At 41.7% G+C, this 22,099-nt stretch overlaps 2 protein-coding genes across 2 annotated transcripts in view; one reads left to right on the top strand and one right to left on the bottom strand.

Moving 5' to 3' along the window:
- Nucleotides 1-4,916, bottom strand: part of plekha8 (pleckstrin homology domain containing, family A (phosphoinositide binding specific) member 8) — a 35,936-nt gene extending 31,020 nt beyond the window's left edge. Inside the window, exons 1-2 of the mRNA XM_055660185.1 lie at nt 4,759-4,916; nt 1,924-2,040 (exon numbers count right to left, since the gene is read on the bottom strand). Coding sequence (XP_055516160.1) covers nt 1,924-2,040; nt 4,759-4,837 — 196 coding nt within the window. The 5' untranslated portion in view covers nt 4,838-4,916. The remainder of the gene's footprint in view (nt 1-1,923; nt 2,041-4,758) is intronic.
- Nucleotides 4,917-5,217: 301 nt separating this feature from the next.
- On the top strand, nt 5,218-21,855 carry fkbp14 (FKBP prolyl isomerase 14). Its single transcript, XM_055660197.1, has 4 exons — nt 5,218-5,557; nt 15,417-15,568; nt 17,620-17,747; nt 19,217-21,855. Exons 1-4 carry the CDS (start codon nt 5,343-5,345, stop codon nt 19,373-19,375), a joined length of 654 nt encoding a protein of 217 aa, XP_055516172.1. The 5' UTR covers nt 5,218-5,342; the 3' UTR covers nt 19,376-21,855.
- The last annotated feature ends 244 nt before the right edge of the window (nt 21,856-22,099 follow it).

Below are 22,099 nucleotides of genomic sequence, written 5' to 3'. Positions count from 1 at the left end.
TGGTCGGAGATTCAACGCTGGCGGCCCGCAGCAAAGGGCCCCAGGATTACGCAATGTTGAAGTCAGCGGCAGACGCGCTTGAAGCTCTGCGAACCACAGCTCCGATGTTAAACCAGCAGGCCCAGCACTGCGGAGCTTCAACAGCGATCCAGGTAAGCAATCGCCCGCTCCGCGATGAATCCAGCGCTGCACCGCCGCTGTTGAAGCTCTGGTCCAGGTCCCCAGCAGGAAAGGCCTCTCCAATCCAGATGGTAGGCCCCGAGGAGGGGGGCGAGGACGCGACTCGGAAAATAGTCGTGTCCTGGCCAGGAAGTGACTGGGAAACGGTTTCCCCCTTACCCTACCCCCCTCCCCCACATAGAAAAGCTAAAGAAATCTCCCAAACAAACTTTTAAAACTGACTAAAAATTGAATAAAAGACAGAAAAACAGGCAGACTGTTGGCAGAGACTGCCATCAATGCGGCGCTCCTAGTTGGTAAGTGTCAGGTGATGACCATGTCAAGCCCCCTATCCTTGACATTCAATGCCTTTGCCATCAACACTCCTCCACATCAACATTCTTGTAGTCATCATTGACAAAAACTCAAGTGGACCACAGATATAAATAGAGACGGTGGTGAAGTAGACTATTGGCATGCTTGCCCTGATCAGTCAGGGTACTGAATACAGGGGTTGTGAGAAGACATTGATAAGGCCACATTTGGAGTACTGTTTACCAGTCTAGTTGCTCTGCTATAAAAAGGACATCATTAGTCTGGAATGCAAAATAAGATTTACAACGATATTAGCAGGTCTGGAAAGTTTAAGTTAGGAGCTGCTGGAGAGGCTAGGACTTTTTCCTTGGAGTATAGGAAGCAGATGCGTGGTCCTTTAAAGGTTTACAAAATAACGAGGGTCGTGGATAAGGTTAATAAACACATGATAGGAGAATCGAAAGCTATCAAGGGTTAATGAACTTTCTCCACACAGATGACAGTGCGTTTATGGAACAAGCTGACAGAGGATGTGGTCAGGTTGACAGAATTGTGACTTTTAAAATAGACTTTGATAGGAAAGGGTTGTAGGGATATGGGCAAGTCGGACTATTTTGATTAGGCATTTTGGTCAGCATGGACAATTTTGACCAAAAAGCACATTTCCATTCTGTATAACACAATGACTCTATAACTCCCCAATCCAACTAATTGTGGGAAAAATATATATATTTTTATATACATAGGATTGCAGTGGCTCAAAATATGGCTCAACACTAACTTCACAAGAACAACGAGATAGAAAATAACCTCAGGCTCATCCCTCCACCAGGACATTCTTGAATATATATTATTACCTAGATGTTGCCCGGTGAGTATCAAGCTTCTAGTATTTCTGGAATTGCATTCATGTACAAAGTGTAACTAGATATGAACATTTCACACATCCTTTGCTTAAAAGTTGTACAAGGATGGCTCTACATGTGTATGAAATACTGAATATATTCTGAATGGCATTTCAAGGGATTCGTCCCACAAAACAAAATTCTGTTAAATATTTTAAGCTTAATTACTAAAGGCTTGTGCAATGTTACCAAGAATACTTTTAAAGATCATAGTCTAAAGTTGTTGAAAGCCCTTAAACCCGAATCAGAAAGCTCAAACTCATTTTAGGTAAACGTTTAGCTAATTAGCTAGTTCAAACTAATTGAATGGTATAGAACATTAGATCCAAGCCACACTTGCTTTTTTCCCTTTTATTCGTTTTGGTGAGGAGTAGTAGAAATTAATTGAACTATTTGTCTCAATTGGATTTGTTTATCTCCATTTGCAGGCAGAAAGCTATTTAATAATTTTGCTCATAATATATACATTTAATTTTCATTGGATATGCTCATTATTCCAAATAAAAATTACATTTGAAGATATTAAGATCAACATGCATCTCACCTTGTATTTCACACACTGCCATCTTAATGCAGCCTTTGCAGCCTTTCCACGTATCCTCTTGAGAATCATAATACGACAAGATTCCACCAGCAAGAACAAACCAGCGTGGCTGCCATCCTGTGCACAAATGTTCGGAGCAAAATATTAAGTCGATAACATAAACACATGATTACACAGGTAAATTCTGACTGTTTAGCCAATAATGCCATGGACCCTTTTACAATTAAAAAAGAGAGAGAGAGAGAGAGAGGGGGTGATGCATGGGTTACATGAAGTTAGAGAAATCAATATTCATACCACTGGGTTGTAAGCTGCCCAAGCGAAATACGAGGTGCTGCTCCTCCAATTTGCATTTGGCCTCACTATGACAATAGAAGAGGCCCAGGCCAGAATGGTCAGTATGGAACGGGAAAGCGAATTAAGGCATTTGGCAAACGGGAGATCAGGTAGGCCCAGGTAGACTGAGGTGTTCAGCGAAACGATTGCCTAGTTTGGGTCTCGCTGATGTATAAGAGCCCACACCTGCTGACTTACTCCAGTATTTTGTGGCCTTTTGAGAATTCTCGTGGGCAGAAATAGAGGGAAACAAAGACCAAGCCCACAGGAGGTCAGGGTTGAGAAGGGCAAAGACATTACAGAATTTGAAGACAAGAATAAGAATTTGAAAATCAAGGCTCTGTCAAAATGAAATTGTGGGTAACATTCAGCTGTTAACCATCTACTTTGGATCAGTTAATTTCGGATTTCAATCCATTGAAACAATAACACACTACTTTCAGAATACAAGCAAGTTCTGTTATCTTGTTTACTTGAAGACTATCACATTCAACAAAGATTCAGATTCAACTTTAATTGTCATTGTCAGTGTACAGTACAGAGACAACGAAATGCAGTGGCATCTTAATGAGGTTGGCAAGACCAGCATATAGATTTCACAAAGCTACTGGGTGAGAGGAAAGGGTCCCAAGGGACTTCAAGAGAAGTGGAGCTATGTTTGGCTATTAAGGACTTTGGGATGTCATGAAAGGGAAATTAAAGATGTTGTACAAATGCAAGTCTTTCTTTATTTTACAATTAAATCACATGGAGTTCAACAATCGGTCAGCTGGAGGAACTCAGCCAGTCGGACAGCATCTCTGGAGGGAGATGGACAATTCACATTTCAGGTTTGGACCTGTCATCTGGACTGCAAGGACAGAGGGGATATAGCCAGTGTAATGAGGCAAGGGTCAATGAGAAGCAACAGGTAAAATGAAGTAACAAGGAACAGCAGATGCAGGTCAATTTAGGTTAGAAAAGGTTGATTGATGGATGCAGGTGGGGGAAGGAAGGGAAAGACATAGCAACAGGTGGTGTGGTGATTGGTGAAGACAGATACAGATGATGGAATCTGATAGGAAAGGAGGGTGAAAGTTGGAACCAAATAAGGGCGATACAGTGGGCAGATGGAAACAGACCAAATGGAAGGACGAATGCATGTGTGACTGACAGATGGAATAGGGCAGGGGTAAGAGGTAGGGGGAAGGATTGAAGAGATGATTCATATGAGAGGGCCTGAAGAGATCAAAAGGAGAAATAAAGGGTCAGCAGGTTACCTGAAATTGATACTTAAAGTAAAAATACAGTTATGTAAAACCTTAATGTAAAAACAAATCAGTTCTTCCTTTCGGCCACTTTACGGGGTCACAAGAAACTTTTTACTGGATCACAAGAAACCACAGATGCTGGAATCTTGAGCAAAACATAAGGTGATGGAGGAACTCAGTGGGTCAGGCAGCATCTGTGGAGGGAATAAACAGATGGCAGGGAACTTTTTGGGCCAACTACAGCTGATTGTTTAAAAAAATGATGGCCTTCGACCTAGATTTGAATGTAGTTGCTGGAAGTGAAACTGCATATGCACAAAACTGCACAGAATCCTTTCTTGACAAGCAACATTGCCAGAATTGGATAGTGTTCAACTATTCAAACTAGTAGATAGACACAACAAGCTGGAGTAACTCCGTGGGACAGGCAGCATCTCTGGAGAGACCCTTCGTCAGACTGGTAGTTGCACACAAACAAATGCAGGTGAAAAATGAAGGTGAAAATCTATATATTTTATTTAAATTATCAATTATCTAAATTTGGGAAGCAGTTTAATCCATTAAATATTTAATCCATTAAAGAAAACACCTTAACCAGCCCATAAGAGGATGCTTTCCAGAATCATTCAAATGACCAAGCCACAAGAAACTGCAGAAGCTGGTTTGCATAAAAAGGTACAAAGTAACTTCAGCACTTTGTGTCTTTAAGTATGAGTGTTTGGTTCTGAAATGTAAAGGACCGAGGTTTCGTCAATAGGATTTGTTTTGACGAATTGACGAAAATGAACTACAACATTTTCAGGAAACAGGAAATAAAGACGAGATAAACATCGCAATTAAATGTACCTTCAACAATTTATATTGCCGAATGAAATCCCCAACAGTGACATATTTACTTTTCGCCGACTGATCCAGATACGTCACCGTGGAGGTTAAAGGCTGTTTTTGTTTTATGTAGCAGTCTATTTGTATCTCATTGAAACACTAAGTACATAATGGTTGGGCTTTCAAGAACATCAAATTCAAATTACATAATCGCACAATTTTAAGTTATTGCTTCAAGGCGCCTGCCACTTAACTGTCTCCACTGTGTATTATTTGAAAGGCCCAGCAATCGGACAAGCAAATTATCCTTTGAGTGCAAGAATGCAATAATTTACAGTACATAAAATGCCATGACAGGAGCGCTGGCCTCCAACCATTGAAAGATGAAATCACGTCGCACGTTTGAAATGAAACAGTAAGTTACCACTGAGATAATTGGTCCATTTATAAAGCATTCCTTCCATGATCACTGCATACAATCCCTGCCATTCATCGCATCGCATCCCAGCTCAGTGCAGTGTAGCTCAGTCCAGCTCAGGTTCCACTTCAGCCAAATGTAACAATTCACACGCCGGGCGGAATCAGAAGCAAGAAGTGCGTGACGCACACTGATTGACGGGCCGAGCAGCCACTCGGCAAAGGGAACAACGTCCAGCAGCGCGCGTCCGTTGCCGTGCGCAGCCAATGAGAGAGCGGCGGACAGAGGAGCGGTAAATCTGCATCTCAAGGCCCGCCCTCCGGTTACAAGAACCAATCGGCGTTCACGCTGGGGAGACGTTCGCCACATCGGCGTGTTTGTTGCGTCACGGCGTCGGAGGCTGAAAGAGCTTTCCTTTGTGACGTCGACCGGAGGGGAGCTGAGCTGAGGGGGCGTGGCGTCGTGTGACGTCAACGCGCGGTCCCCACTCGAAAGTTGCAGAGCGAAGAAAAGTTGCCAGTGCCACGTCTGCGCGCATTGGGTCAAGGAGAAGGCAATAGGAGAAACAAATATTCCTCTAAACGGACAGCATGTGGCTTCTGCTGGTCAATTGCATCAATCTTTTGCACGCACTCGTTTTCACCTTTATGCTGGATTACGCCAGCAGTGCTCTGATCCCAGAAGCTGAAGTGAAAATCGACGTGTTACAAAAGCCTTTCCTCTGTCACAGAAAAACCAAGATCGGTGACCAGTTACTGATACATTACTCTGGATACTTTGAGAATGGGACCATGTTTCATTCCAGGTAAGTCCTTGAGGAGCAAAAAGTTAGATCGTTTGTCGTTAATTGTGTCATAAATGAACCCGAGGTGCATATGAATACCATAAACCAGTAATCTATGATTGAATTAATTCAAATCTGGTGAAACACAAGATCACGAACGTTGGTGCCCTTAAAGTGCGATGAACCTTTTTATTGGACTTAATGTGGCATTCTCGATAATGATTTAGATGATCAACAATCCCTGAGAGATAAAAGTGCCTAACTCTGAGGAAATTGCCTCTTCATCTGAAGTTAACTGAAGATTACAACAAGTCTGTACATGTTTAACGAGAAGTGTATTGTGGCAGAACATGTTTAACGAGGAGTGTATTGTGGTAAAAGCGCGAGTTGTATGCAGTTCCAAGGGGCTTGACAGCTTCAAGGAGAGATGGAAGAACATAACATGAAACTTCAATGATTTGTTTGTATTGCTCTGGTTAGATGGGTAACCAAGGAGGTGAGGCCTCACTAGGTCCTCCAAATGTACATTGAAAAGGCAGTGATTGGAGGCTGTCCTGAAGTGAAAGTGAGGTGTCCAGTTCAAGAATAGGGTGATTTCACCAAATGTCAAATGAGCGTAGATCCCCCCTCACGTGACCGAAAATTTTAACTGGAGGACATATGTCACATCGGTACATGTTAGTGAATGGGGAAACACGCACTTTCCCACCCGTTAAAAACATGGAAAACGGCCGAATTTTGAGCTGAAATTTTCTGTGCTAGTCGGGGTGACCGTGAAGCACAGCGACCTAAATTTTCAGGCAAAAAAAAAGATAGAAAGTAAGGTAATTACAAGAGGGAACTGAAGGTGGAACACAGCGGAAGTGAACAGCCGACATTTGCCGTGGAGATTTAAAGATCCAAAATATCGGGAATTATCGGGTTTGCTCGCTGAATTTCATCAAAAGTAAGTTAATAATGCCTTTTTTTTGCCTGAAAATTTAGGTCGCTGTGCTTCACGGTCACCCCGACTAGCACAGAAAACTTCAGCTCAAAAATCGGCCGTTTTCCATGTTTTTAACGGGTGGGAAAGTGCGTGTTTCCCCATTCACTAACATGTACCGATGTGACACATGTCCTCCAGTTAAAATTTTCGGTCACGTGAGGGGGATCTACGCTCATTTGACCTTTGGTGAAATCACCCTATAAGGGAACAATACCACAGCTGAAGACATCAACTGATTTCAATACCACCAAATAAGTAACTGACACTGCTTTCTACTATATTTCTCTAGTTAACTTCAGACTTTAGAGATATAGCGCAGAAATAGGCTGGCCCGCTGACCAATGATTACCCTGTACAATAGCACTATGCTACACACAGGGACAGTTTAAAATGTTTACCAACGCCAATTAACCTACAAACCTATCTGTTTTTGGAGTGCGAGAAGAAACTGGAGCATCCGAAGAAAGCTTGCGTGGTCACAGGGAGAAGGTACAAACTCCGCACAGAGAGCACACTAGTTAGGATTAAATCCAGGTCTCTGGCACTCTACTGCCATCCAAAAGACAAAATAAAATCTATTGATTATGGTGGTACCTGTCATTAACACATGGCTGTCTGAAGGGGGGGTGCGTCGGGTGCGACCGCAGCCCCTTTTTTTTCCCTTGAGAAAATAGTCACCAAAAAAAAATAAAAAAAATCAACGTTTCCACTTTGGAAACGGCCAGTTCTCTGTTCTCTCCTCCCCGGGCGTGAGTGGCTGAATCTGAGCCCAACGGCTGTAACCCCAACACCAGTCGCCGCTACGGCGGAGTCCGCTCCCCTCGCCTCCCCCCGCCGCCGGGCCCCAAGCCATCTTCCCCCCACCCCACCCCTGCTGACCCCCGCTGGGCCCAGGCCACCCCCGCTGGGCCCAGGCCAACCCCGCTGAGCCCACGCCACCCCCGCTGGGTCTACGCCATCCCTGCTGGGCTCACGCCACCCCCACTGACACCCGCTGGGTCCCCGCCACCCCCACAGGGACCACGCCACCTTCATCCCCCCCCCCCCGCCCGCTGGGCCCGCGCCACCTTCATCTTCGCCCCCCCCCCGCAAGAAAGAAGGGGGATGTGAGAGGGGGGAGGGGGAGAGAGAGAGGGGAAAGAAGAGGAGAGCGTCATGGGGAGGGGAGTGGGAAAGAGGGATTATCTTGAGTGAGATTGCAAAATTAAGGAAGGTTTTAGAGCTATTATATTTTCTCCTCCATATGAATAATATTAAACAATATCAAATAATATCAAACAATTGGAACTGCTTCCTTTTCGATAACAATACTGAAAAATATGAATTCCATAGTTTGTGACATAAATACACATTTTAATGGGATCATTATATACAGATGTAACATTTCAATTTTGAGATCGGGGGGAGGGCGGGGTGTTGGGGTCAAATATGCGTCAAGCCGATAGCCTAATCGTTAAAGAGTTAAAAGATAGCCTAATCGATAAAGCGCTGAGAAGAGGAATCAGAGCTGCCAAGGAAAGATACTCTGAGAAATTGAGGAGCAAGTTCTCAGCTAGTGATTCTTCTTCAGTTTGGAAGGGCATGCAAGAAATCACCAGCTATAAGAGGAAAGCCCCCCCGCTCTTTGGACAATCGTCAGCTGACGAACAACCTGAATGAGTTTTACTGCAGGTGTGAAAATCAGAAACGTAACCCTGAAACCCCGTCGCCAACAAACACAGCCAGACCCCAGTCTGCAAAGAATGAACCCTGCACACTCTCCTTCCCATTCACCACTTCACACCTATTAAGGCAAGACTCCAGTATGAAAAGAATGGAACCTTTTCCACCCCAACCAACACTTCACACCCACTCACAGCCTGACCTCAGTCTGCAAAGACTGGGCCCTTCTACACCCACCCCACTCCAATCACCACTTCACACCCAATGACTGCACCTCCACAGACACCTCTGTCAAGCTTCTCAAGTTTGTGGATGACAAAACCCTGATTGGACTGATCCAGGATGGGGATCTCTGCTCTTTTCAGTTTGACATATTTCCTATAACATGGTGCCCAGAACTGAACACAATATACTAAATGCGGTCTCACCAACGTCTTATACAACTGCAACATGACCTCCCAACTTCTATACTCAATACTCTGACTGATGAGGACTAAAGTACCTGTACCAAAATACTTTTTGACCACATGATATACCTGCGACACGACCTTCAAGGAACCATGCAACCATCACTCTGTCCACCTGGTTAATTGATCCTGCTGCAATCTTTCACAACCATCTTCACTATCTGCAAAACCACTCACTTCTGTATCGTCAGGAAACTTGCTAATCTTGCCCTGTTCTGTGGCGTTTCAGAGTGCTGGAGTAACTCAGCCGGTCGGGTGAGTATAGAAGTTGGGAGGTCATGTTGCAGTTGCATAAGAAGTTGGTGAGGCCGCATTCAGAGTATTGTGTTCAGTTCTGGGTACCATGTTATAGGAAAGATGTCATCAAACTGGAAAGGGTACAGTGAAGATTTATGAGGATGTTGCCAGGACTAGAGGGCCAGAGCTATAGGGAGAGGTTGAGTAGGCTGGGACTCTATTTCGTGGAGCCCAGGAGGCTGAGGGATGATCTAATAGAGGTGTATAAAATCATGATTAGAATAGATATGGCTGAGTCCTTTGCCCAGAGTAAGTGAATCGAGGAGCAGAGGACATAAGTTTAAAGTGAAGGGCAAAAGATGTAATAGGAATCTGAGGGGTATGTTTTTCACACAAAGGGTGGTAGGTGTATGGAACAAGCTACCAGAGGAGGTAGTTGTGGCAGGGACTATCGCAACATTTAAGAAACAGTTAGACAAGTACAGGTGCACAACCTTTTATCCGAAAGCCTTGGGACCAGACACTTGTCGGATTTCGGACATTTTCGGATTTCAGAATGGAAGATTTTTAGCGTAGATTAGGTAGGAAGCGCGGGCGGCTTGAAAAGTCTGGAGCAGCTGCCTCCTCCCCGGAGACTGGGAGAATCATTGCATAAATGTTAGTCAGTTAGTTTGGAGGGATTTTATGTGGTGGTGGTGGTGTAGGGGTGAAGGGGGAAACTTTAATTCTTAGTCCCCTACCTACCTGGTCAGCGACTCCCAACCTCGCGGAGCTGGGGGCTCTGTCCGGCCGCGGGTGGCGCCGGTTGTAGCTCCGACCCCGGCAACTCTACCCCTGGCTGCGAGGCGCTCCAAATCCAGCGCGGCCCGCGGCCGGACGTCCCAGCTCCGAGAATGTCGGGAGTCGGCGGCTTCGCAGCGCTGGGATACCAGCGGGGAGCGAGCAATGCCTTACCGGGTCGCCGTGCGGCAAGCTCCGGAGCGCTGTGGCCGCCTTCTTCCAACATTCGCGGAGCGTCGCTGGATTTGGAGCCGCGGAGCTGGGGGCTCCGTCCGGCCGCGGGCGGCGCCGGTTGGAGCTCCGACCCCGGCAACTCTACCCCTGGCTGCGCGGCTCCAAATCCAGCGACGCTCCGCGATGTTGTGTGTCGGTGGCCACACCGCTCCGGAGCTTGCCGCACGGCGACCCGGTAAGGCATTGCCCGCTCCCCGCTGGTATCCCAGCGCTGCGACGCGGCCGACTCCCGACATTCGCGGAGCTGGGGCGTCCGGCCGCGGGCCGCGCTGGATTTGGAGCGCCTCGCAGCCAGGGGTAGAGTTGCCGGGGTCGGAGCTACAACCGGCGCCGCCCACCGCCCCACCAGCCACAGCGCTGCGGAGCTTACTGCACGGCGACCCGGTAAGACATTGACCGCTCCCCGCCTCTCCGACCAGGTAGGGGACTAAGAATTAAAGTTTACCCCTTCACCACCCCCCCTTCACATAAAAGCCCTCCAAACTAACTGACTAACATTTAAGCAATGATTTACAGATGTTTAAGCGTCTCCCGGTCTCCAGGGAGGAGGCAGCCGCTACAGTAGTACAGACCTGGGTTGACCGTGGGTCGTTTTGGGTCAGGTTTGGCGCCAAACGCGAGCTTTGGTGCGCAGACGACATCTGGAAAAAATGGCCGGTTTTCGGAGCTTTTCGGTTTCTGGAACACCGGATAAAAGGTTGTGCACCTGTACATGGATAGGACAGGTTTGGAGGGATATGGATCAAACGTGGGCAGGTGGGACTAGTGCAGATGGGTCATGCTGGGCCGAAGGGCCTGTTTCCACACTGTCACCCTATGACTCTATCTTTCCCTCTCAAACCCATTCTCCCGCCTTCTCCCCATTACCTCGGACACCCCTATCAATCAAGAATCTATCAATCTCCTCCTGAAAAATGTCCAGTGACTTGACCTCTACAGCTAGCTGTGGCAATGAGTTCCACAGTTTGCCATCCTCTGACTTAAGAAATTCTTGCTCATCTCCTTCCTAAAGGAATATATTTTAATTCTGAGGCTGTGGCCATTGGTCCTGGACTCTCCCACTAGTGGAAACATCCTCTCCAAATCCACTCCATCCAGGTTTTTACCAGGCTGGGACAGACAGCAACAGCTTCACACCATTTCCCAAAGCTTGTGTCCTGTCCTGCATCACCCAAGGCAGCAGATATGTTATAGGAGATGGCAAGCACTGTAACAAAGTAGCTCACGATGGTTTGGGTAACATTCAGGAATGTCTATGCATGGCAAATCATGAATATTACTGAAGAACGGTCTTGACCCGAACTATAATCTATACCTTTTCTCCAGAGATGCGGCCTGACCCACTGAGTTACTCCAGCACTCTGTGTCATGTCACCTATCCATGTTCTCCACAGATGCTGCCTGACTCACTGAGTTACTCCAGCATTCTGTGAAACGTCGCCTATTCATATTCTCCACAGATGCTGCCTGACCCGTTGAGTTACTCCAGCACTTTGTGACCATTTTCCCTTCACCCATCTGCCCAAGCCCACTCTCCCCCCTCCTTTCCTATGTTCCTTTCCACCCATAAACCTCTCTCTGCCTTTACATTTCACTCCTCTTTCAAATCTGCTCTACTTATCTACATGCATTTTTCTTCTTCACTTTTTAGTCATAGAATGATGCAGTGTGAAAACAGGCCCTTCAGCCCAACTTGCCCACACCGACCGACATGTCCCATCTACGCTAGTCCCACTCAAACGCGTTTGGCCCATATCCATCTAAATCTGTCCTATCCGTGTACGTCCAAATGTCTCTTAAACATTAGGATAGTCCCAGCCTTAACTACCTCTTCTGACAGCTCGTTACATACACCCAGCACCCTTTGTGTGAAAAAGCTACCTCGGATTCCTGTTAATTTCTGAAATATTGGTCATAAATTTGGTGCAAAAATGCTCCAAATTAAGGCTCAATGGATCAGAAAGCATCTAAAACCCCTGAGCTTCCAGGGCCCTTAAGCGGGCCCTGGACCCCGGCATCAAGGGACTTTGCGCTTGTGCAGCCCATACATTATTTCACATTACGTTTTTTGTAATCCTGTCATGCCACCCCCCCCTTTTTGAAAAGCTTCGTACGGGCCTGTAACATATACCGCATCAAACTTCAAACACGCTTTAAATCTCAGGCATACATCTCATAATTTGTAATCTTCATCTACATCTCATAACATTCAATCTGAACAGCCACATCATCCATCCCATTGCATGACACTCAATATAGCACTTTCTATTTCACAAGGGAATAATGCATAGACGTAGTGTGGACGGTGTCTGCGGATGATTCTGCAGTTAAATTCCATTTCAGCTCCTCAAAAAATGAACCAGCCTATGTCTGTGCAGCAGGAGCTGGATGACAATCAACACTAAACGGAAAAATGGCAATGAACATCATCAAGAATTCAATCACCCAAGTTCAATGATATTGCCAGTACTGTGTATCTTGGAAATGACATCCTTGGAGCTAATATTGACCAGAAACTCAACTCGATGAGCCACACACATAAAATGGCTGCACAAGCTGATCAGTGACTGGATACTGGCAAATTCCTCCACCAACATCCCGATTCTCTAAAGTTTGTTAGAATTGCCTCAACCACCCCAAATAGTTACACTCGTCACCACTACTATACTGTGTCTGAGATGTATACGTTCTCTGCAGTTACACGTCTTCCTCATAAAGGAACAAGGGTAGAAAGTACAGCTACCACATTTCCCTCCACTTCTTGTACTACCCTGACTTGAAAGTATATAATTGTTGGTTTATTTTACCTACTGTGCCCTCCATAATGTTTGGGACAAAGAGCCATAATTTATTTATTTGTCTCTGTACTCCACAATTTGAGATTTGTAATAGAAAAAAAAAATCACATGTGGTTAAAGTGCACATTGTCAGATTTTAATAAAGGGTATTTTTATACATTTTGGTTTCACCATGTGTGTTTATACATAGCTGTTTATACATAGTCCCCCATTTCAGGGCACCATATTGTTTGGGTCACATGGATTTAGAGGTGTTTGTAATTGCTCCTTAATGGAGGTATAAGAGAGCTCTCAGCACCTACTTTCCCCTAGTCTTGCATGACCTTTGAAAACTTTTATTGCTGTTTATCAACATGAGGACCAAAGTTGTGCCAATGAAAGTAAAATAAGCCATTATGAGACTGAGAAACGTGAATAAAACTGTGAGAGACATCAGCCAAACCTTAGTCTTACCAAAATCAATTGTTTGGAACATCATTAAGAAGAAAGAGAGCACTTGTGAGCTTACTAATCGCAAAGGGACTGGCAGGCCAAGGAAGACCTCCACCGCTGTTGACAGAAGAATTCTCTCTATAATAAAGAAAAAACCCAAACACCTGATGGACAGATGAAAAACACTCTTCAGGAGTCGGGTGTGGATTTGTCAATGACCACTGTCTGCAGAAGACTTCATGAACAGAAATACAGAGGCAAGATGCAAACCACTGGTTAGCTGCAAAAATAGGATGGCCAGGTTACAGTTTGCTAAGAAATACTTAAAAGAGCAACCACAGTTCTGGAAAAAGGTCTTGTGGACAGATGAGGTGAAGATTAACTTCCATCAGAGTGATGGCAAGAGGAAAATATGGAGGAGAGAAGGAACTGCCCAAGATACATAGCATACCACCTCATCTGTGAAATATGATGGTGGGGCTGTTATGGCCTGGGCATGTATGGCTGCTGAAGGTACTGGCTCGCTTATCTTCATTGATGATACAACTGCTGATGGTAGTAGCATAATGAATTCTGAAGTGTATAGATACATCCTATCTGCTCAAGTTTAAACAAATGCTTAAAACCTCATTGGCCAGCAGTTCACTCTACAGCAAGACAATGATCCCAAACATACTGCTAAAGCAACAAAGGAGTTTTTCCAAGCTAAAAAATTGTCAATTCTTGAGTGGGCAAATCAATAACCCTATCTGAACGTAATTGAGCATGCCTTTTATATGCTGAAGAGAAAACTGAAGGTGACTAGCCCCCAAAACAAGCATGAGCTAAAGATGGCTGCAATACAGGTCTGGCAGTCATAACCAGAGAAGACACCCAGCAACTGGTGATGTCCAGGAATCGCAGACATCAAGCAGTCATTGCATGTAAAGGATATGCAACAAAATACTAAACATGATTACTTTCATTTACACGACATTGCTGTGTCCCAAACGCTATGGTGCCCTGAAATGGGGGGAACTATGTATAAACACTGCTGTAATTTTTACATGGTAAAACCAAAATGAACAAAAATGGCCTTTATTAAAATTTGACAATGTGCACTTTAACCACATCTGATTTTTTTGTTTTTGTATTCTATTATAAATCTCAAATTGTGGAGTACAGAGGCAAATAAATAAATGATGGGTCTTTGTCCCAAACATTATGGAGGGCCCTGTACATAAGTACTGGAACTTGTCATTCCAAATGCACTCTGAAAGTACCATAGCTAGAAGAACACCATCATCACTGCTTGTCTTCTAAAAGGCAGATATGATAGCCAATAAATTGTACTTTTGTAAAGTTTCTGACCTTCTAAATGAAAAGCAAATGAGACATTTTCAAGGATAAAGGAACATTGTTTAAAATCAAAGGGATTGAAAATATGTTTTTTTCCACTTCACAAAAGAATATCGTCCAAAAATACTGACATGCTTGGACAAATGGAACATTTGAGCTTGAGTAGTTCATGTTGATGTGATTGTCACCAAACTGCTCAACCATGAGAGTAAGATCAGATTTCAATGTGGTCATGATGTTTCTTTTGTTTCTTCGATGAATGTAATTGTTTCTGCTTCTGTGTCAGTCAAGATTCAGTTTGTGGTAATCTTGCCTACGAGTCAGTAGGTTGTGGGTTTCAAAACAAACTCCAGCTTATATGCAAAATGCAGGCAACACCACTGCAGTGAGAGGTTGGCCGATGAGTACATGTTTGAGTCAGCCTATATTATGTGCTGTCTTCGCTCACAGCTGGGCACACAGACCTATATCACTGTTCTGCAGAAGAGACGGAAAGTTATACCCAATGTTACAAAGCGCTGAATATGCGCTTTTATTACTCTAATCGATATTGAACCTTGCTGTGCACAAATCATCTGTGATATTCAATATATCACAACAGAGCTACACATCAAAACTACAAGAACGTTGGGAAAAAAAAGCTCCAGTTCTTGACTCTTCCGAATTTGTAAATGTTTCACAGTTTTAAGAAGTCAGTTTTTCCCCAAAGATACTAGAGGAGCTCCTCTAGTATCTTTGGTTTTTCCACAGTTCTGACATTTCGATTAAGTATCTTTTTGGGAATATCTTTCTATTAATATCCAAGGTATAATGACTTCATAATTGTAAAAGGTTACATTGTTGTGTATCTCTTTGCTTTGCATTGTCTTTTCTTGCAACAAAACTGTATCTGCTTATTGCATCTGTGGTCCCCACTTTGCTGCTAAGTATATTTTATATTATTTCAGTCATTCTAGCAACGATGGCCAACCAGTTTGGTTCACACTTGGGATTAAAGAATCGCTCACAGGTTGGGATAAAGGATTAGGTGAAATGTGTTCTGGAGAGAAGAGGAAACTTGTCATCCCACCTGCCTTAGCCTTCGGAAAAGAAGGAAGAGGTATTGTACCCAGCATTAGGTTTAGATAAGGTATATGAATTTATTATGTATGATCCAGACATTTTGTATTATTTCTGCAGTTTTGATCTTCTATCCACAAAACTACAAGATAATGAAATGTTGTGTACATGAGATGCCTGGGTGAAATCAGGTGAGATGTTTTGTACGATTCCAGACGTTTTGGGATAACCATACATGATAAATGTGGTTTCACATAACCAAAAGAGTAATGTTTGGATTATTTTTCTATTTAATAAACTTTCAACATGTGAATATTACAGCATCAATAACTATACTTACAGAGTTGTTTCCTATTGAGCAGTCTTGTATTGGATCCAGTATATCATAGTTTCAAGTTGGTAACCTGGTGCAAGTTCAAGAGATGAGAGTTTGGTAGCTTTATAATGCAAGGAACAGTGAATAAAGTTCAATAACACCAGTCTATTCTAAACTTCAGCAACCGGTTTAATATAATCAAAGGAATGTTTTCTGAGACTAATTCTGAGTCAGAATTAAGGGACAGAAGTTTAGGGGTAATATGAGGGGGAACTTCTTTACGCAGAGAGTGGTGGCGGTGTGGAATGAGCTCCCAGTGGAAGTGGTGGAGGCAGGTTCATTGGTATCATTTAAAAATAAATTGGATAGGCATATGGATGAGAAGGGAATGGAGGGTTATGGTACGAGTGCAGGCAGGTGGGACTAAGGGGAAAAAAAATTTGTTCGGCGTGGACTTGTAGGGCCGAGATGGCCTGTTTCCGTGCTGTAATTGTTATATGGTTATATGGTTACTTGAGTTCTCATTCTTTTAACAGATTATCTATTTGTTACTAAACATAGCACTGTAATTAACAAAGCAAATAGATTTTGTATTTTAACCAAAGTATCTTGCATGTGGCCTTTGTCTACTAATGTACTCAACGATTGCTAACATATACAGTTGTTACAGTGTTGACAATTACATTACTAACAATTTAATATTCTTTTTGTTTGGTTAACAGCTAACATGCTCATGCATATTCATTACCTTTGAATTGAAACCTCCATACAGAGTGACATTTGCATGCTGATTTTGGCAGTTGTGATTGTTTTACTTCATGGTAAGGCTGGCTACAAGTGCATGAGAAAATAGGGAGATAAGCTAAAATAATGCCATCTATCTCAATAGTGGATGATACTTGGAAATCAAAGTGGTGATGTTGACAAGATCTACTGTGCACGCGATGTTGTTGCCCTAATTTGAATTCTCAGTCTGATTCAACCTCGTATTTATATGAAACCTGCAAAATCTTGATGAAAGTGTGGTATATTATAAATTTAAGGATTTAACAATTGTTTAAAATAAAACAATTGCCATTAAGATTTATCCCCCTTTTTATAATCTTGATTCCATATACAGGTAATTCTGCTATAACGTGTGTTTCCATAATGCATGTTGGACATATTGCCAGTGGTGAGCAATATTTGCACGGCATGGGCTAAATTGATAATAACACAAATTTAATTGGGAACTAGAGAACCTTTTAAAGTTGGAAGATTGACGAGTTGAAAAAAGCTGTTTATACACAGTATAGTGAAAAAAAAGTTTCCATCATTTACCCCACAGCAGTAATAAGACAACATTGTCTCTTAAGAATATAGCTGCCATTTTCACCACAGGTGGCCATTGAAATTGACTAGCAACTACTAGTGACAGTGTGTGCAATGATACTTCTGTTCTGTTGTTTTGCACAATCCGGCAAGCATTCCTACTTTCATTTCACTATACATCTTGTATGTGTGCGGTGAAAATTGACTTGACTTATTAAATAATGATTCACAGCAATATTTTTAGCTTGCAGTACTAAAAATATATTGGCTGTTGTAGTAAAATTTCTTAGGAAAGCAATGAGTACTTTAAAGCAGAATTATCTAAATATCTTGGTGGTCATGTCATCAGACAATTATATTGTAAAATGATTAACAAATATACAATGCCTCATGAAGTTTTTCAGTTAATTGTATCATTACATTCCGAACACAAGTAAATTTAATAAATAGACTATATTTTACAGGTAAAATACCACCTGAAAGCACTTTGATATTTGAAATTGAGCTTCTGGAGATCAAAAATGGCCCACGGTCTCATGATTCATTCCAAAATATGGACCTTGATGATGATTGGAAATTATCGAGAGATGAGGTAAATTTTTATCTTTAATATAATTAAGAGATTTAAATGGGAAATGGGAAGAGATTTAACGTTTCAGGTCTAAGCATCCTGACCTGTGTATTTGCAGCATTTTCTGTTTTTAGATTAGATTTCTAGCATCTGCAGTTTGTTTATTTCTGTTGTGTATTTTGATTCCTGTCAATTATTTAAATATGCTCCTTCACTTCAGAATTCCTTTGCATGCTTCAAGGAAGATTTTTAAATATGATTGCTTAAACTCTCCATACCATTTTACATTTTCACAGACCTGTGGAGCGGTCAAATTTAAACAAATTAGAAGAGAAACTCCATCTGTTCCAATAGAAATAAATATACTTTCAATGTTGCAGGAGTGTGCTAAGTGGAGATAATAAACTTACACTGTTATGCATTCTGCACTTTTGGGAAGTGGGGGCTGCCAGAATTACAGTAAGGATTTTCATTAGAATCAGATGGCTGTGCTCCAGATTACATGTTCAGAACAAGGACAATATCAACTTGGGATGGAATACTTTATTGTTACATGTGACTCGGCACAGTGAAATCCTTTGCTGCATACCCAATGTAAACAAATAGCAGCCACGTACGGCGCTGACAAATTTACAAAGCACAACTTAAATGTAACTGATTCACGGAACAACCATCACCAGACAAAAAAAAAGGACCTGTTTCTGCACTGTTTCTCTGAACTGGCCATCTAACAGTGAAAGGTAAGTAATGTTGGGAGTCCAGAAATGTGCAAGAAGGTATTGCAAATGCTGGATTAATCCGAAGAATGACACAAAAAGCTGGAGTAACTCAGCGGGACAGGTAGCAACTTTGGAGAGAAGGAATGGGTGACGTTTCAGGATGAGACCCTTCTTCTGACTGGTTAGGGGCAAGGGAAACAAGAGATATAGACGGTGATGTGGAAAGATAAAGAATAATGAATGGAAGATATGCTGGGGAACCATGCATCTGAGATGTTCTCATTCATTAGGGAACAGGGGTTCCCCTCTCCCATCATAGATGAGGCCCTCACTCGTGTCTCCTCGGTACCCTGCAGCTCCACCTCCCCCTAGTCGCAACAGAGACAGAGTTCCCCTAGTCCTTACCTTCCACCCCATCAGCCATCTCATGCAACACATACTCCTCCGAAATTTCTGCCACCTCTAACGGGATCCCACTGCTAGCCACATTTTCCCCTTTCCGCCTTCCGCAGAGATCATTCCCTCCGCAACTCCCTGGTTAACTCATCCCATCCGACCCAAACCTATACTAACATGTTAATTTAAGCTTGAGCTGACACAGGAATGTATGCAAACTCTCACCCACAAAACAGTTTGAAATATGTAAAATATTTTTTTCACTCTTTCCAAAATTGCAAAAAAATGTTTTTTTTTAATATTTGATCATTCTATAATTTAGATTGCATGCCTTTGAAAGTTTCTGTTCAATTAATTAGACTATATTTGCTACAGGTGAAAGAATATCTACGCAGTGAATTTGATAAGTATGGAATTGATCATAATGAAACCCATCAGGAGATTATGGTAAATGATATCTTTAAAAATGAAGATGAGGATGAAGATGGATACATCTCTGCCAGAGAATTTACATATAAACACGATGAACTGTAAACATAATTCAGTGCGGTTTCCTATCAGTGGTTTTGGACCTTGCATTGCTAATGTTAATGGAAAGAAGATCACTCCATTACAAAGTGACCAGATGCATAAATATTGTTTTAAATGTTTTTGATTAAGTCAATATGATGAATTATCAAGAAGAAAAGATTCCTTTAAAGAAATGTTTCACCTTGTGGTCTTGATTTAAAATAAATTAATCATTTCTGTGCTTTACCAAAGCACACTTTTACATATCTAAAGACACTGCATGTGTATATTTATAAATAAAGCTATTTGACAGCAGTACAGTTATTTAGAAAATTATTTTCTTAGCTCTTTATCCCATCCCTACCACACTGACCATGTTTGGTTAAATTAAAACTTTTTTTTCTATGTCACAGTTAAGAATGCAATTATTGTTTGTAATTTGGTGAATGATTTGTTCCAACATAATTGAATTACTCAGGGTGCTCCTGCAGCCAATGAATTGTAGCATCCAGATTTTATTCTGATGTCAATCTTTGCCTCCACTGTTGTCAAAGTCTATTCCATATGTCATTCTCTTTACCATATACAGAGCTTTATGTTTCAAATTGGTCTTCAAATTAATACAAATCCATTTCTCCTTGTCCCGCATTCAGAGTATACAGTGAGATCATGTTATTTATGCGCACATACTTTTCAATTCCTCCCGTCACACCTTGCACATCCCTAACTTTTATTCATAGCTCAGACGTTTACATCCGTTTTGTGGCTGTACCTTTTACTTAAATGTCTGGCTGAGCAACTGTATCCATATACATGTTCCATGTCCAAGATGTGTAAAGTTTATTGTAATGTCTGATGACATTTTTACCTTCTATCATTGTAATTTACAATTCTTTTGTCTTTATGCTTTGCATTGATTCAATATTATGTAGTTTAGAACATCTTGTTTAGTTACTTTAAACATTCAGATTACAAACAATGTCTGATCCTTTTTTCCCCAATGAGAACAACATTTAGTACTGCTGTAAAAGTCAACATTTCTACATTTGCTTCCTTTTATTGTGAAATGAATTATGTAAGCATTGCATGTGTAATTGTATACAGTTATTAAAAAATATCATTAACGTTTAAAAAGTAAGATGAAAGTAATAAACTGTTTACGGCCCAATAGCCTTTGATAGTACTTTTTAGCCAGCAACATTGTATATTTAATTCTGTTTACAAATTTGGGTACTTAGATGCATATTGTTACATATTTTACTGTGATTTGTTATTTGACTTGTTTGAGAAATCACATAATCGAAATAAGAATAAGGGCTCTTAAAAATCGGAATCAGGGGATATGGGGAGAAGGCAGGAATGGGGTACTGATTGGGGATGATCAGCCATGATACTAACTTACTCTGCTGTGGAGACAACTTGCGACAGCTGGATAGTATGGAAAAGGAATTGAGCTGAGGATGGAGATCTGGTTTGACCAAAATAAACTCACATTGAATTTAAGTAAAACAAAATTCATAATATTTGGAAATCGATCAACCAACACAGAGAAAAAGCTCATGATAAATGGCACAGAAATAGAAAGAGTATCTGAAATAAAGTTTCTTGGAGTATTAATTGACAACAAATTAACTTGGAACCTCACATAAATTATATTAAAGCCAAAATATCCAAATCAATTGCAATACTGAATAAAGCCAGAGACCTATTAAATCAAGCCTCCCTGTATATGTTGTACTGCTCCCTCATACTCCCATACATGATCTACTGTGTGGAGGTATGGGGGAACACATACAAAACAAATACACATCCAATCTTCATCCTCCAAAAAAGAGCAATATGAATTATACATAAAACCACCTACAGACAATCAACAAAACCATTATTTATCAGACTAAAAACATTAAAATTTCAAATCTGACAGATTATAAAACTATCCAAATTATGTTCAAAGCAGCTAATCAGCAATTGCCTTGTAATATCCAGGGGTTGTTCCAACGGAGAAAAAGCAAACACAACCTGAGAGGGACCTATATATTCGAAAAACCGGCAATAAGAACTAATGTAAAACTCCATTGTGTTACAGCAAAGGGTGTTAGTCTCTGGAATAACTGCCATGATGAGCTGGAAAAATGTAAGACTGTATTCAAACTAAAAACACTCTTCAGAAACAAAAGATTGAATGGCTATGAGCTGGACCAGTGATTTTCTTTTCTGTTTGGTTATTTCGTGTTTGTGGACTGTTCAACAGATTTTGGGTCCATTTGTTCCCATTATTTTGTTTTTCCATGAAAATGTATAAAAAATAAGGGGGTAGGGCCAGAAAAGTTTTCGAACTTCTTCTTACCCCTTTTGAACATGAACGATATTATTTGTATTATTTGAGTTACTTATTTGTTTGTTTTCCTTTGTGTTTTATTTTCTTTTTTTTATTGCTTACAAGTTTATTTGTGTTTGCATTTTTTAACATGTTCAATAAATTAATAAGGTTAGTAAAAAAAAAATGGTGGTGCTGGCTCGAAGGGCTGAATGGTCTACTCCTGCACCTATTGTCTAAAAGCTGTATATGTTTAGTCAATTAATTGCATGAAGAAGATAAAACCAAAACCATTGCATTCTTACCATGACTTCTGAGGGATTCTAGGTACCCTATGTCTATTGTAGTTAAAACCTCTGTTTGACAGCATTTTAAAAAATGATAAACGATTCCATCCCTATCAGAAGAAATTCAATCTTACAAACCAGTGA

Source organism: Leucoraja erinacea, chromosome 2 (assembly GCF_028641065.1).
Source record: "Leucoraja erinacea ecotype New England chromosome 2, Leri_hhj_1, whole genome shotgun sequence".
In the NCBI taxonomy this organism is placed as follows: Eukaryota; Metazoa; Chordata; class Chondrichthyes; order Rajiformes; family Rajidae; genus Leucoraja; species Leucoraja erinaceus.
This window is presented reverse-complemented; position numbering and strand designations above follow the sequence as displayed.